We start from the raw sequence: 16685 nt of genomic DNA on the forward strand, positions 1-16685 counted from the left end.
TGTGGCAATGAAGGTGCAAGGGTGGACAAGTGCTCTTTGCTGCTTGCCTGCTACTTGCACTTAGGCACGTTGCTGAGTCACAGACTTTGTAGCTGCTTTTTCACCAGCGTTTTGCTTTGGCTGGATGTCAATCTGCTCTGCATGCAGAGTGTCCCAGGTTCAATCTTCTGCATCTCCAGAAGAAGCTGGGAGAGACCTTTGCCTGAAATCCTGGATGCTGCCAGTCATTGTAAACGGTACTGAGGTAGATGGACCAATGGTCTGCCATGCGTAAGGCAGCCTCTGTGTTTCTATATTTGAGCATATTCTGGTGTACAGTGTAGTATTATAGAAATAATGGTGATTCATGAGGAAGGAGACCACAATTAGATGTTGTATGTTCTCTTAATTCTTTCATTTCAGCCTAGCATAGGCAGATGACAATATGTGTCTCAGAATTTCATCTTGAATTCCTTGCTTTATATGGTGAGCAACACAGTGATGAGGATTGTGTTCTGCTGCTCATACTTTCAATAATCATCAACAACATAAAAGTATAGGAGGTTTTTTTTGGGGGGTGGGGAGATATCTAATGAAGCTAAATGACTCACAAATGAATTACGCAAGACTAAGTATGCATTTGGAACCTAATTTTAAGGTATTTTCTAAATCGGGGTGGGGAGCTGGATCCAGTCAGTTGGCCGAATCTTGCATTGCTGCACCCTTGGGCCATTTTGGTGGGTGGCTCCCACCTGACAGTCATCTGACTTCACTACGATGTCAGGTACACACTACATAGAAATTCTAAGCCAAGTAGGGGTTGAAGTTACCCTTAGTAAGCTGATAGTAGATGACTTCAGGCTCCATTTTTGGGTGGAATCAGCTGTGGTAACTCAGTAGCACAGCATATTTGAGCTGGTTTACTTTTGGTAACGGTTAGCTGATTGGTTGTGCACTGGTGAGGGAGCCTACCTGTCACCATCAGGAGTGCCTTTAAAGGTTCCCAATTATACACTGGCAGTACAGTGGTGCCCCGCTAGACGAACGCCTCGTAAGACGGAAAACCCGCTAGACGAAAGGGTTTTCCGTTTTGGAGGCGCTTCGCTAAACAAATTTCCCTATGGGGTTGCTTCGCAAGACGAAAAAATCTTGCGAGTTCCCACGGGGTTTTTTCGCTCCCCCCCCTTTCCTAAGCCGCTAAGCCGCTTATCAGCTGTTCCGCTGATAAGCCGCCTCTCAGCTGATCGCTAAAAGTCGCTAGACCGCTAATAGCGCTAATCCGCTAAGCTGTCAATGGGCTTGCTTAGCAAGACGAAAAAACCGCTAGACGAAGAGAATCACGGAACGGATTCTTTTCGTCTTGCGAGGCACCACTGTATGCCTTTACCTGCTCCTCATCTGATGCAGCATTTGTGGGACTGTGGTTTGGGGGAAATGGCCTTGCAGACCAAATTGGAACCCCTGCCAGACGTAATTATGGGCTGGAGGTTCCCCATACCTACCCTAAATGGATGTGCCTATTAAAACAGAACTATGTAGGCAGCACAGACCATTGCAACAAACTGTTCTGATAGCATTTCGTGCACAATCTGCTATTGATTGTGCTGGTCAACACAGTCATGTTTTTAATCTTAGTTTCCATGCCTGAAGTCATCTGTGCGTATATTCTGTTTTAAAATCTACCTCCAAGAGCGTGCATACTTGCAAACTTGCAAATTGGCATTCAAAACCAACTCTAGCAGCTATATGTTCAGTGTGGTGTAGTGGTTAAGAGCAGTGGACTCGTAATCCGGTGAACTGGGCTGTTGTCCCTGTTCCTCCACATGCAGCTGCTGGGTGACCTTGGGCTAGTCACACTTCTCTGAAGTCTCTCAGCCCCACTCACCTCACAGAGTGTTTGTTGTGGGGGAGGAAGGGAAAGGAGATTGTTAGCTGCTTTGAGACTCCTCAGGGTAGTGATAAAGCGGGATTTCAAATCCAACTCCTCTTTTTCTTCTTCTTCTTGATGTTGAGGAGGAAATGAGCTTCGTTACTTTTAATTCATTCCACTGTGCCCATATAAACAGGTATAGGGATTGCAGATGACTCTACGTAGTAACATATAGTACATTAAATAGGCTGCCTTGTAATTAGCATTCAGATGTTCCACAAAGGAGCGCAAATGCTTCCTCTTATTTATGTCCTAATTGCTGCTAGTGCAAACAAATGGTCGATTTGTTCCAAGGAAGTTGTAAAGTCTTATCTGGAGCTTTCCCTAGGCTTAACTTCATTATAGGGTTGCATGATTTCTACAAAACACACCAAATTCCATCAGTAATATTACTAAAAGCTTTGCATCTCAAACATTTTGCCCCACCGCCTTTCTGGAAGAGAGGAGGGTGTCCTATGGAAAGTATATTTTTTGTTGCACAAGTCCCATTTTTAAAGGGAATGTGCATTGGATGGACATGGAATTGTTAAATGCAATAGATCAGGGTCACTGCAGACCCAGCAAGAATCTTCATCACTTTTTGCTCACCATGCAGACCTGGCCATATGTGTTAGAACTGGGATTGGAAACTTGTGGTCCTGCGGATGTTAATGGGCTCCCAACGCCCATCACCCCAAGCTAGCACAGTCAACGATCAGGGATGATGGGAGTCATTGTCCAGACACAGCTTCTTTATCCCCCTGTACTGGTAATAGTACAACAGACAAACATGACAGCTATGAGCATTGTTCTCTGCCTCAGATAGTGGATGGTCTTAAACCTATGCACACCTGGGAGTAAGTACCACTGAACTCAGTAGAAACTGTTTATTTAGTGCATTGTAACCTGGTTTTCAGATGCAATTTCTTTATAAACTGTATGTAATTACATGAGGAATATTTCCCCCCTTTTCACTAGATGGCACTGATGCATTATCGGCTTACTAGCACTCCTCCCCCTTTTTAAAATGCAGATATTATTCTCAATCCAGAGAGATGTGTGAGGTCTGCATGTGCAGTGGGGCCTTTTCTGTCTTATTCCATGCAGCAGCTTTGTCTGAAGCAAGCAGTTATTTAAATTTATGCTAGTTTTTCTTAAAACAAACAAACAAACAAACAAACAAACAAACAGCAGCTCATTTATTGTGGGGTGGGAGAGCCTGCTCTTGGGTGGGGTAGCCTTGTGCTTGCACCCACATGAAGGGAACTCTGGATTGTGGCCACTGCACATGCAACAGATATATCAGGTGCACCTGGAAAACAAAAATCTTGCACCATAGTTCTAAAGCCCCAGAGGCCTTAAATATTTCTGCCTGGTGTTTTTAGTGCATTTGAGAAAAGCCAGTAGTAATACTTAGCTATTCCAGGCAGAGAAGTTATAGGGTCAGCCTTTTTTTTTTGGGTTGGGAAGCCCACTTACATGAACCTGGACCTTGCCCATCAAGACCTTCCTGATTGCAACTTACCTTGCAGGGAAGGCGGCTGTCCCTCCCAGATAATTCCTCCAGAGTGTGCGCTGGATCAGAGTGGTGGCCCAGGCAGACCTTCCTTTTATTGGGAAGGAGCCCGAGATGGATGCCTTCATCATGAGTTCGAAAGGTAAACTTGTTCTTATCTGTATGCTTATGGTTCTGCTAGTAAGCGTATTGCGCAAGAGAAGACAGTATGCTGGATATACACAGTGTACCATCGTTTCAAGGCCACAAGACCCAAACCCATGATGGCTTTCTTTGGAAGCGACAGCCATATGGATTGGTGTAGGAGGAACTAGCAGAACCGCGATCTTCACAGACAAGGACAAGTTTAACTTTCTGCTATACCCCTATACCAATCCGAAACTTTGAAACCCAATGCATTCAATTTTGTTTCAATCGAATGGAGTTTTTGACAGGCACGTGCGACTCACAGGGATATATGGCCCCAGGGTTGTTGTTAGATTAATTACTAGAGAAGAATCACTGCTGTCCTCCTGGCAAAGTTCATGCGGGTAACAGTTTGGGGCAGGTTGTGTGTGGAGCTGCAGTATGAGATAGGATGGGTGCATCTGTGACTCTGGGGCGTGTAGTTCCTTATGACAATCTCTCACGTGCCCATGGCTCCAAAGAGCTTGACAAGCCCTCACTGTAGCCATTGCGCCACACTGTGATATTTCGTAACTAAAGGAATAGATACCACACATACCGTCAGCTAGGTGACTCCCTCTGCAAGCATTGCCCTCCTGGCCACATTTTAGCTTCAGTCATGCCCAGCAGTATTTTTTCCAGTACTTTACTTTATGGAGAGGGGAAACCACAATAACTTTTGAACCACGGATTAGAACTTGACCACTTAAAAGGTCTACTTCATAAAAAGGCCAAACAAAGTATATCAGTACTTTTCACCAAAATTTGAAAGAAATATGTGATTTCTTTATAAATAGGAAAGAGGTCAAACTTTTAAACTTGTTGGATCTGTGATAATTTTTATTGGATTGTTCTTTTTTGGGGGGGGTACTTTCATACACCTCATCAAGTAGACCATGTGTATGCAAAATTTCAAATTCACCAGTTCTATTAGCTATAGCCTGTTGAGACTTATCATGATGGAACTTGATTTAACTGTAGAAGAACTGCCCTGCTTCTATCATCAGCATTCCCACTCCACAATAATACTCAGCCTAAATCTGTTTTCTGAACCTTGACAGCACCTGGCCATAAAGAGCTGCTGAAACCTCCTCCTCCTCCTCAAGAGATGATCTGGTAAAGACCAGAATTCATTCAAAATCAGAATGTTCCTATTCACAACTAGATCAGTTTCATTCTGGAGATGATACATTGCTGAGATACATTCATGTTACTACTTCTGTATAGTTTTCATTTGATTGTCAGTCCACTATTTTAACTAGTCAGGATTTACCAACCCAATCCTCAACATGTCCCACTGAATTCAATGGGCCTTACTACTAGTAAGTATTGAGGGCTGCTGCCTTAGGTCATAATGTCTCCAGATTTGTCACTCCCAGACTTCTATGTATAGCTTCCAAGTTGACGGCACAAATATTTAATGTGGCATGTATATTTTCTGCTGAAGCACTCCTTACTCCCTAAGAGTTTAAATAGACATATTTTCAGTTAACATTCCCCTCGTGTGTAAACTATTTACCTTGCCAGAAAAGTAAGCTTGGTTGCCCTGGTAACCAAATCACTTGCTGACACATCTGTGTAAGGAGACTGACTTATTTCTTGTAGCTTCTCAAGTATACTTTAGAAGGAACTTGAGTATTTCCACAGCTGGATTAACTGCATGCTTTTCTAGCATGTGCAGAAAAGAAAGTTATTCTTGCAGTAGCCCATTTTAAAATATTAATCAGCAAATCTTCAAAGGTATTTCATCAGTTCTTCATTAAGTTAATTCATTATAGAAAACTCTACTCATTTCCTATTTAGTCCAATATCTCTTGCCATTACTGTGCTGCGCATTCTGTTGTTGCTGTTCCTGAAGTAGTTAAAATCTGCAGAAAGTTCGTATTCCAGGTTCACCCACAAATGAAGTCATTTTCTCTTTTTTAAAAAAAAGAATTGCAACTAATTTCCACACATTGACCATTGCTAAAAAGGGAAAGCTACACAAATCATTTTCTTCACACGATACTTTAAGGAAGTGATGCTACAATGAGTCATTAATGCAACAAAGGACTTCAAGGATAATTCAGATTTTTTAACTGTGAGGTTACTGAAAAATAAAATTACCGTAAAACCTCACTGGTTGTGGCGGGTGAGAGAGGGAGGGATTCACTGTCATCAACAAAGGTAAGCCATGAATTAACCAGTTTTACAAGCAGTAACCAGATAGCTTCCCCCGGAAAGAAAAGCCAAAGAGCTTGGCTAGTATGAATAGGTGGAAATAAGTGTTTTTATGAATTAAATGGTTTCTAACTTATTTTCCTAACATTGCAGGCACCTATGGGGACTTGCTGGGGTGACATCTCAGAAGGTGTACGTGTAGAAGTCCCTAACACAGACTGCAGCCTACCTACCAAAGTCTTCTGGATTGCTGGGATTGTAAAATTAGCAGGTTACTAACTTTGCATAAAATAATGCATTTTGAAGTGTAACTGTCTCAATAAATAATTCAGGGATTTGAGCAGGTGTATATATTATTTAAAACAAAATGCATAGCAGAAGGCATAAGTCTTCTGTGTTGAATGGCCTGATCCTTAAGGTTGCCATAGTGGGGCAAGTTCCTATTAAGTCAACAGTGGTTTACCAAGCAGATCTGTTTGAAACACTGCCTATAAGGGATGATTCTGTGGAATTTAAAAGACTGTCGTATTCAGATCTTGAATGCTGCAGACACTGTTAATTGTAGGCTTTGTTGTGATTCTTCAGAGGGTGATAAGGAGTAATTGTAATTTTTATCTTATTAGAGCTACAATTTATATGTTTTCAACTTTAGGGGTTGAAAAACTTTGCCTTTGAGTAGTTTCCCTGATTCCTGATAAGTCTCTTGCTTGTGATTTTGAGCTAAGACTCATAATTTCCCTGCAGACTTCATTATGTGAAATTCCCTTTATGATCAACACACTGCTGTCCTCCAAGCAAAGCACTCTAGGTGTTTGAAACAAGGTTATACACTCATGGCTTGTGGCTCTTTCTTTCTCTGTGACCTTTGAATGTTTGCATTGAGATAGCAGTTAAAGCAGCAGCATAGGTCAGGCAAATTAATCAAGCTGAATTTGCCAACAGGCTCCCAACACATAGTTTGAGAAGCCTCATGTAAAACAAATTGCCTTAAAATCCAGGGAAAAAATATATTTCAAGGCCATGTCTTCTAACAGTATACTGTGCAGGAGTCGCCAACCTTTTTGAGCTTGTGAACTCATTTACAAATTAGAGAAATGGTTGTGGGCACTGCATGCACGCAATAATAGGCGCCAACTCCTAGGGGCCCAAGCAATTTTGGCCCCCCAAATATTTTTTTGAGGTGGCTGGGCCCCCTCAATATGCAGAGGACGTCACACAATGTCCCTCCAATCCTTTGGAGAAGCTGGTGCCTCTGCACTCATGGCAACCTATTCTATTGGCTACAATAGATTGCTTCATTCAGGCTTAATTTCCGTGGAAGAAGAGACCTACGAGGGCTATGCTGGTGACCCCTAGTATAGTACAGTCGTACCTTGGAAGTTGAATGGAAGCCTTTCTGGAAGTCCGTTCGACTTCCAAAACGTTCGGAAACCAGAGCGCGGCTTCTGCAGCCTGCAGGCCAAGCGGAAGTCACAGAAGCCCCATTGGATGTTCAGCTTTCAAAAATACTTCACAAACCGGAACAGTCGCTTCTGGATTTGCGGCGTTTGGGAGCCAAAACGTGTGAGAACTAAGCTGTTTGAAAACCAAGGTACGACTGTAACATCAATGTAGGAACTTCCCCTATTGACAAAGTACATTAATCTCCTGCACGCCTACCCCAACCTCTACTGTGGTGCCTCCCTTCTTTCACAGCTCTAGTATAGGCAGTGGCAGCTGAAGACCACTTCCAACATCAGCTCGCTTCCTCTGGAAGCTGTTCCAAATGAAGGGGAGTGTGTGTTTGATTGTGGTGCATTTCTTCCTTAAGAGTAGCATGGATCAGCATGAGATTTCCTTCTCTTTCAGGTTACAGTGCTTTACTAAGATATGAAGGTTTTGAAAGCGATTCAAGTCTCGACTTCTGGTGTAACATCTGTGGTCTTGATATCCATCCGGTTGGTTGGTGTGCAACAAGTGGGAAGCCTCTAGTGCCACCTCGATGTACGTAAATCTGACTTTTAACAGGCTGACCTTTAGTTGAATTTATCTTATGCTCTCTGTACTGATCCTTTAACTTGCATTACATACTCTCTTATGTTAAGTGTAAGTCTGATATCACAACATCTGTATATCTCTCTCTGTATTTATCATATGAATGGATGTGCTTGCGTCTAACTCACGTTGTTGTCAAAATAGCTAAAAGTACTTCACGATGATAACGTATCTGGATTTCCAGTAAATTCTGAAGACAATAACTTTTTGACATTGCTCATTCAGTGTCTTGCAGTACAAATTTTCAAAAGTGGTTAATGTCTGTTTGTTTTTCTGAATCTTGACAGCCATTCAACACAAATACACAAACTGGAAAGCTTTTCTGGTGAAACGACTCACTGGTGCCAAAACTCTTCCTCCCGACTTCTCTCAGAAGGTGAGGCTGGTTTCAAAGAAGACCCTTGTCAGCCGTTTTGGCTTATTTATTATAGTACTTACAAAATGCTTTTGAGCATGAATACTCTAAAAACTGTTACATAAAAAAGTTAAACAGTAAAATGCAATATGAAAATCTGAATTGGAGCGGAAAGCAAAAGCTGGCAGCAACAACAAAAAAGCAGCAACAGTTGGACCAGAAACAAAAGTTTCCAAAGCCTAAGTTATGAGACCACCACAGGAAAAGCTCTTTTCCTAGTTGGCAGTCTAAAGTCTGAAAGTGATGGTACCTGTCTTTGTTGACTGATCATAAAACTGGGCGTGGAAAGGGGAACAAAACAGGGGAAAGCACTCCCTGTGATACTTGTGGGCAATAGCAGATTCACATAGCCATTGTTGTAGATGGGTATTTGCAGAGGTACATATGTTAACGCTGCACGATTATATGTTTTCAGGTGTCAGAAAGCATGCAGTATCCCTTTAAGCCTTCTATGAGAGTAGAAGTTGTTGATAAAACACATCTCTGCCGAACACGGGTAGCAATTGTAGACAGCGTAATTGGAGGCAGGTTAAGATTGGTATATGAAGAAAGCGAAGACAAAACAGATGACTTCTGGTGCCATATGTACAGCCCACTCATACATCCCATTGGTTGGTCTCGGAGTATAGGACATCGGTTCAAAAGATCTGGTAAGCTCCTCTTGTGCAGAGTTTCCCACAAACAAATTAATATATCACATTGATGTTCATGTCAGCTTTCAAGATATGAGAGTCGGACAGAGAATGATGCTTTGAGGTTTGCTTGCTTTTTAAGCCATCAAGTGGTGTATACATTTTATGGAATAAAAGTGTTTTTTAAAAAATGCTTTATTGGTTTTGGTAGGCATTTGTATTTTTAAAAGGTCACATGTTTGAAGTAGTAAATTAGAAATCTTCGTCTATGTTTCCCCCCCTTTTTCACAGATATTGCCAAGAAACAGGACTCTTATTTTGATGCACCCCCACATTTATTTGCTAAGGTATGATGTTTTGCAAGGAACTTGATTTATAATGTAAGGAATTGTTCATCAGCATTGAAGCTGGAGAAGCAAATAGACTGTGATGCTGACCTGTGTTGCTTCCATTTGTTGCCTCAAAATGTTTCTTTAGGTAAAGGAAGCCGAGTCAAGTGGAGAATGGTTCAAGGAGGGGATGAAATTGGAAGCCATAGATCCATTAAACCTTTCTGCAATATGTGTGGCAACAATTAGAAAGGTAAATATATTAGTTTAATTTTGCTTGTAATTTCCGTTGCTATTGCTCTTAAGTGAATTTTCATTTTGTGTATTTATGTATTTTATTGTGTTTTGTACTTCAATATATAATTAGTTGTTTTGTGATTTTAAACTATTGCAAGGGGGCGGGGAATTATATTAAACAAACAAATCATGTGGTCTGCCTCTGCTCCCTTAACTCATGTTTTTAAGGGATCAGGAGCATTACATAGGTACTGGTTGTAACCAGCATAGTGTTGTCCAAAAAATACAGGAACCATATGGACAATATTGTTGTTTGCCTTAAAACAGGGTTATCAAATCAACCAGTAGCTGAATTTCTCTGAAAACTTTCGCTCTTCACTTTCTGGTATTTCCCCACCTTTAAATGACTTTAGCTTCTAAATCTTAACTGCTGTTTGTTTGATTTTTGTTTATCTAGGTATTAGCAGATGGATATCTTATGATTGGGATCGATGGCTCTGAGGCAGCAGATGGGTCTGACTGGTTTTGTTACCATGCCACCTCCCCTTCTATATTCCCCGTTGGTTTCTGTGAAATTAACATGATTGAACTAACTCCACCCCGAGGTATTCATGCCTTTTTTGTGCATAAATCTATACGTGTCTTGCAAGCCGTGTTATGTGAAATAATTCATTTCTTTTTCCTTAAGCTTGTTTGCAAAAATCATATCCTTCACATCTCTGTTCAAACTCTAGTTTGGAGTTGCCGAACCAATTGTCGTTTAGCAGACAAGTGTTCCATTATTGCTTGCTTAACTATCCTTTGGCTGGCTGGGAATGTTGCAACTCTCTTTTTCTGACTTGGTTCTCCCGTTTGCTCAGTGCAGAGTAAAGGAGTATAAGAATTGCCACTGCTGTGGCTTGCTGAAGTGGTGTAGATGGGACAAGCAGCTAGGCTAGGTGCATTATGGTTTAATGTCACCTCTTCATTAGTTATGATATCCTCAAAGTAAGTGGCACTCTTCTCACCTGTCTAGGCCAGATTGGCCTAGTAACATCATATATTCTGCCTAGTTTGATCAATTACTTCCTGTGATTTCCCCCCTAAAATCTGGGCTCAAGGTCATCCAGTGAATCTGGTTGGCAGGAGATTCAGGAGAGGCAAAAAGAAGTACATATTTGCATGACAATGTGTAAAATTATCTGCCCAATATGTGAAGGCTACTATCTTAGATAGCTAAGGGAATTGGATAAATTCATGCAGGGTAAAACTGTCAGTGGGTGTCAGGGGTTTTTTGCTTTTTTGTTTTGCATTTAAGGTTAGTGGGGTGGCCTCTTATTCAGAGCTCTGTCTGTACATTTGTGGTCCTTTATTGCACCCTGGCACCTGCTGAGGGAAGGGCCATGATTCAGTGAGAGATGGCATGTTTTGCATGCAGAGGCTGTAGGGCTGGATTCCAATGTTCTTCACCCCCAGTAAGTGTTCCAACTAGTGTTGTGATCTGGCAGCATCTGGAGGGCCCTCAGTTGAGTCCCTAGCATCAACAGCGAAAGGGATCTCTGATAAGGTAAAATAGACTTCTATGTGATACCTTGGAGAGCTTTTGGCAAAGTAGACTATGCTGGGCTAGATGGACTGATGATCCCACTTGGGAGGAGTAACTTCATAATTTATTATAAGAAATGTATACCCTGTCCTTCCATGGTTATCAAACTGCTTGGGGCAGATTGTGTATCCGTGTGAGTGTGTGTCTGTGTACAAATCATGGCAAATGTTTTTGTGATGCTACTACATAACTGTTAATCTCTTGTAGGTTATGCAAAACTACCTTTCAAATGGTTTGACTACCTCAGGGAAACAGGTTCAGTAGCAGCCCCTGTGAAGTTCTTTAACAAGGTAAGACCAAAATATTTCACAATTGTAGTGTACCTACAATTTGTGGTGCTCATTCCTTTGTTGGCAGCCCCATAGAATCTAGAAAATGTCTTCACATGTAGCTGTTATAGAAAAGCATCTTAACTATAAATAGAAAAGAGTACTGGCAGATAAGTACTTTCAGTAGATTCACCCTGTGGATTTAAGACTAATTAAATGCAATGGTGGTTGAAGAAGGAAAAGAGTTATCCCAGTATTGCAATATTGGCATTTGAATGCTATATGTTGGAACAGGAATATCATAGCTGGGATGTAGTGAATGCACCCATTTCTGTGCCTCTCTTCCTTGAGGATATGCAACACTGAAAAACTCATATATTTTATGTCATGTATGCAAGTCTTGTTTTGCATGACCGTACTAAATTAAATTAATTTTTTTAAAGAAAAGCTTATTAAATCATTGGTTCCATTCTGAAGCCCACACTTCAGTTTCCAAAAACTGAATATATTAGAGATTCAATTTTCAAAAACCTTTCTGTTTAACATGTTACATTAAGGGCTTTCCATTTTCACTTATGCACCAAAGTGCTAGGAAATTACAACTGTTGAATGGGCCACACCCTCAACAGATATATCATTTAGGCAATATTGATATGGTATCCTATCCTGTGGTTCGTTCCAGCTTTACTACTACCTTGGGGCTGGATCGCTGTCAGTGGTGGACCTAAGTATGTACCAGATTTTTCTGTTCATTGAAAAACACACATGGAGCCTATTTAACTAAAGCTTCCATTCCACCTTAAAAGTACCAACTGACAGCTAAAGTAAAGCATGACCAGGTAACTTGACTTGGGATCTCACGAACCCAGTATTTATAACCAAAGTGAACTAAGGCTCTGGTAGAAAGCTCTAGGAGATCCCAAGTGTTGTGCTGGATCATCTGTTACTACCCTGTTTCCCCGAAAATAAGACAGTGGTCATATATTAATTTTTGCTCCCAAAGATGCGCTAGGTCTTATTTTGGGGGGAATGTCTTACTTTTGGGGAAAGACGGTAATTGTGAGTCAACCAGACTCCGTTAGGGCAGAGCGAGCAGCAGGCAGCAACTTGTCCTGGCGGCGGCGAAGGCTCTCTGATTTAAAGAGACCTCATAATGTCTGAACAGCTCTGGCTGCGCTGCGGCCAATCAGTGAGCTGTGTGACAGCACCCGCCACTACAGTCCAGAAGAGTCAGACGCTTTACAGTAGCTTCGGGGGCCTTATATTCCGGGGAGGCCTTATTATCGGGGAGGTCTTATTTTCGGGGGATGCCTTATATTACAGCGAGAGGCAAAACTGGAAGTAGGTCTTATTTTCAGGGGATGTCTTACTTTCGGGGAAACAGGGTACATACCTTGGTAGAATGAGAGTGCTCACAAGTGTAAGGAAATGTACCAGGAGAGAGAAAAGTTCCGTTATGGGAGAGGTGACTGGGAACATGTTTTAACCACAAAACTTTGCTTTTCAAAGCAATATGATGTGCTTGTCTTACATCTCTGTTCCAGGAAGTTCCAAACCATGGGTTTCATGTTTCAATGAAGCTGGAGGCTGTGGACCTCATGGAACCTCGCTTAGTATGTGTGGCTACAGTAACTCGTATTATTCACCGTCTGTTGAGGATACATTTTGACGGCTGGGAAGACGAATATGATCAGTGGGTGGATTGTGAATCTCCTGACCTCTACCCTGTAGGATGGTGTCAGCTAACGGGTTACCAACTACAGCCTCCTGCATCACAATGTAAGTTGCCCTTAATTTCTCTCCGAGCTTTCTATAGCTGAAACGTAGCAGAACTCCCTATGGTAAAATTTTTCATATCTTTGTTTCTATTTTTAGATTTCAATCTATTTTCTGCCAGGTTACCAGCTAGTGCAAGGCTGTAGTCTGGGCAATCGGCTTGGACTTACACAATGCCATTTGCTTAATACTCCAGAGCTCAATCCGTTTTGCTCTGTAGTCAGTAGTACTTCAGGGTGTTTGTCTTATTCTGTCCCTGATCACCACTGATATTTGGAAGGCAAATAAGAAAGCAAGTTGCTTTTAATGCAGTATTATTGGGAATACTGTATGGTCATGTAGATTAGCAAGTAATTTTGCATTTATTCCTTTAATTAACTAATTTCTTACCTGCCCCTCAAGGTAGTTCACAAATATACAATAAAGAGATAAACATTGTATGTGTTTGCATTGTTACTATATTTTTATCCTATTGTTCTGACTTTTGGTTTATTTCTCTGGTTCATTGCAGTCTTTTAATGATGCCCTTACAATGATCAGTTATAGTAGAGTCATATAACAGGCTTAGCAGCTTGACTCTATTAGTTATCAGTTGTACTGAGCATATTTTAAAAGGCAGAATGGCTCTGATTGGCCCAGATGGTGTTCATTTTGTATGGTAAAATGATTTTACACGTGAAAGTATTAATCATTCCTGACTTAGGGGAATGATTCTATGTAGTTTACTACCCTGCAACACAGTTGTTAATTCACATCTGGATCATTTTGCTTCCTATCACGTTATAATCACTTTGTCAAATGCGGGATCAAATAATGTGATATTAAAAGAAATGAGGGGCTCTGTCTAAAATTTCAAGAATATTCTGCAGTTTCAAGAGGCACAGGGCTAGAATTATACTGAATATAGTCCACGAGGCTTCTGAAACACAAAGCACACAAAAAGGTGTTTAAATTCACTTTCTTTTAAAAAATATATATTTCAGCATCAAGAGATGGTCAGTCAAGCTCGTCAAAGCAGAAGAAAAAGTCAAAGTCACAACAATACAAAGGACACAAGAAAAGTGGGTAACAGAAATTATTTGTTTTTACCTTCTTGCTGCAAAACTGCCTTTTTCTCTCAGGAAAAATGATGGTTGCGAATGATGCTTTCTGTTGAAATGTTATTCAAGCTTAAAGTGCATTATGGCACAAGGAAAACTTTTTAAATTGAGTATTTTTTTTTGTCACGTGAAATAAAATAAAGTGCAAATATAAATATTTTTTTAAAGCAAACTCTGTGGTAGTTTCTACTTAATATCTTGGTTTCAGTTTTAGGTCCTTTCATAGAAAACTTTTTCTCTCCAGAATAAGAGATTGATTAATTTTTGTTTAGGGTAGTACTGTCATCTTCACCAAGATAAGATAGATGATATATTTTATTAAGCCATGTTGTTCATAGAACTAAAAATTAATGCTTTTTTAAGATTCACATAGAACAGGCATAGGCAAACTCGGCCCTCCAGATGTTTTGGGACTACAACTCCCATCATTCCTGACCACTGGTCCTGTTAGCTAGGGATGATGGGAGTTGTAGTCCCGAAACATCTGGAGGGCCGAGTTTGCCTATGCCTGACATAGAATTAATTTCAATCTAAAGTTAGAGAATACTGTAATCGGTTATAATAAGTATACAGAGTAAAGTGAGGGTGAGTGTAGAAACAGAAATGAAGAATTATTTTTTGAAGTGAGAGCTTAGAAAAGAACTTTAGCATAGAATGTTTTATTGCGTGTCTTGACCATTATAAGGTTAAGTTGGCATTCTTTATATTTTGCTTGATTGGTTTTCATTCTGGTATTTTCATCTGAAAGATGACAGCTTTTTGTGGCTACAGGAGCTGGCAAGATTGATCCATAGAGTTAATACCTATGGAGGGTCTGAAACACTGGAAAGACTTCCTTGCGTAGGGAAGTGTAATGAAATTGTACTATATTTTAGCCAAATTAGATTTTAATTTGAAAACTTTATTTTGGACAGGCACACATTACAGCTGAGCTGTTAAGTTTCTCTTAATGGCTCAGCCTACATGGAACTTTTAATTTAGTTCCAGGTAGTGTAGATCATTAGAATTGAAATGACATCCATTGTACATTGTATTCCTTTGTATTTTTATTCTGAAGCAAGTCCCACAGGCCTGGTTCAGATACTTGGTTTACAGTTTGCTAAACCATGATTTTTAGGAGCTGGAAACAAGTGATGGAACCACCCCCTCCCACCTTTGATATCTTCCTTCCACCTTGCTTACTCTGGTTTAATAAAACCACAGTTAATAGTTACGTCCAAAACAAGAAACTGCGGTTTAATGTTAGTTTTACCAATCAGGATTTTAAACTCTGAAGTTGGTTTAAGATCCTTGTTGGTAAACCAGTATTAAACCACAGTTTGTAAACAGCAGAGAATGTTGGTTTGGTTAAACTAGGATGCAAGTAATGAGGAAGAAACATGAAATCTCAGTGCTTGTTCCCATTGCTAAAACTGGATTAGTAAGCTTGGGAGTAGAACATACAAATCAGTGGATAGCCTTACCTGAGCGTGTTTGGGATTGTAGCCTCAGCCAAATTCCTTCTGAAATGCCAAGTTTCCCACTTATATTAAACAACAAACGGAGAGCATGACCAGTCCATTGTATCTGGAAGCAGGTAGGAGCATGTGTGAGTTGATTGGGGATGGAGAGGAAGGTGAATCCTGGTGTATCTGCAAACATACTGTATCTTGCCCTGTAGAACTAGCACATTCTTTAGCTTGAATTCTGATATTTTATTGGGAAATGGAATGTTTCTTCTTTTTGGATTTCCAGAAAGGCTCAAACACCGGCGGTTCGAATCCCCGCAACGGGGTGAGCTCCCGTTGCTCGGTCCCTGCTCCTGCCCACCTAGCAGTTCAAAAGCATGTCAAAGTGCAAGTAGATAAATAGGTACCGCTCCAGCAGGAAGGTAAACGGTGTTTCCGTGTGCTGCTCTGGTTTGCCAGAAGCGGCTTAGTCATGCTGGCCACATGACCCGGATGCTGTACGCCGGCTCCCTCGGCCAATAAAGCGAGATGAGCACCGCAACCCCAGAGTCGTCCGTGGCTGGACCTAATGGTCAGGGGTCCCTTTACCTTTACCTTACAAATATTTTAACTCTCTCTTTCCCCTTTATCATGACAGTTAATGCAAAGTCATTAATTCCAATAATGAAGCTCCTTAGCGTTGCTTTAGAGTTAGACAAATTGTAAATTCACAGAAGGCTATAGACATTTTCAAAGTAATAAGGCTAGGACAAAACCTGTATGCTAAAAATGAGACGCTAAAATGCTGTTGGAGCTTGTTACTCCTTCTGCACCTTTCTTAGCTCAACCCTTAATTTAAAGAACTCTTCTGAGATGGAGGAACTAACAACCATGGAGACTATTGTGGAGCAAGCCTCTTGTTTCATCCTCTTTGTTTGCTTTTGACTTTGCTCTATAGCGATTTTCTCCTTTGATCTGACCCCATTAAAAAAACCTAATGTGTTGGAGCCTTAGGTGAAGTTCAGCTAAAATGCTTTATTTTATGTGGCAGGACCTAACTCCTTGAATGTGTATTATTTGACAGTGAACTAAAAGGAAAGTTATTAATCTGCCTCTGTTTATTATGAGATGGAAATAACTAGTCTGATTAGT

General features: G+C 40.8%; 1 protein-coding gene across 11 annotated transcripts in view; it reads left to right on the forward strand.

Moving 5' to 3' along the window:
• MBTD1 (mbt domain containing 1) overlaps nt 1-16685 on the forward strand; it is a 121364-nt gene that overhangs the window by 90186 nt on the left and 14493 nt on the right. For all 11 annotated transcript variants that reach the window (XM_081850753.1, XM_081850752.1, XM_081850749.1 and 8 more), the window contains 10 exons: nt 5883-6000; nt 7578-7712; nt 8051-8139; nt 8594-8828; nt 9102-9157; nt 9288-9392; nt 9834-9981; nt 11169-11251; nt 12775-13009; nt 13990-14067. In XM_081850753.1, coding sequence (XP_081706879.1) covers nt 5883-6000; nt 7578-7712; nt 8051-8139; nt 8594-8828; nt 9102-9157; nt 9288-9392; nt 9834-9981; nt 11169-11251; nt 12775-13009; nt 13990-14067 — 1282 coding nt within the window. The remainder of the gene's footprint in view (nt 1-5882; nt 6001-7577; nt 7713-8050; nt 8140-8593; nt 8829-9101; nt 9158-9287; nt 9393-9833; nt 9982-11168; nt 11252-12774; nt 13010-13989; nt 14068-16685) is intronic.

This window comes from Podarcis erhardii, assembly GCF_964252035.2.
Source record: "Podarcis erhardii genome assembly, chromosome: 2".
Taxonomy (NCBI): Eukaryota; Metazoa; Chordata; class Lepidosauria; order Squamata; family Lacertidae; genus Podarcis; species Podarcis erhardii.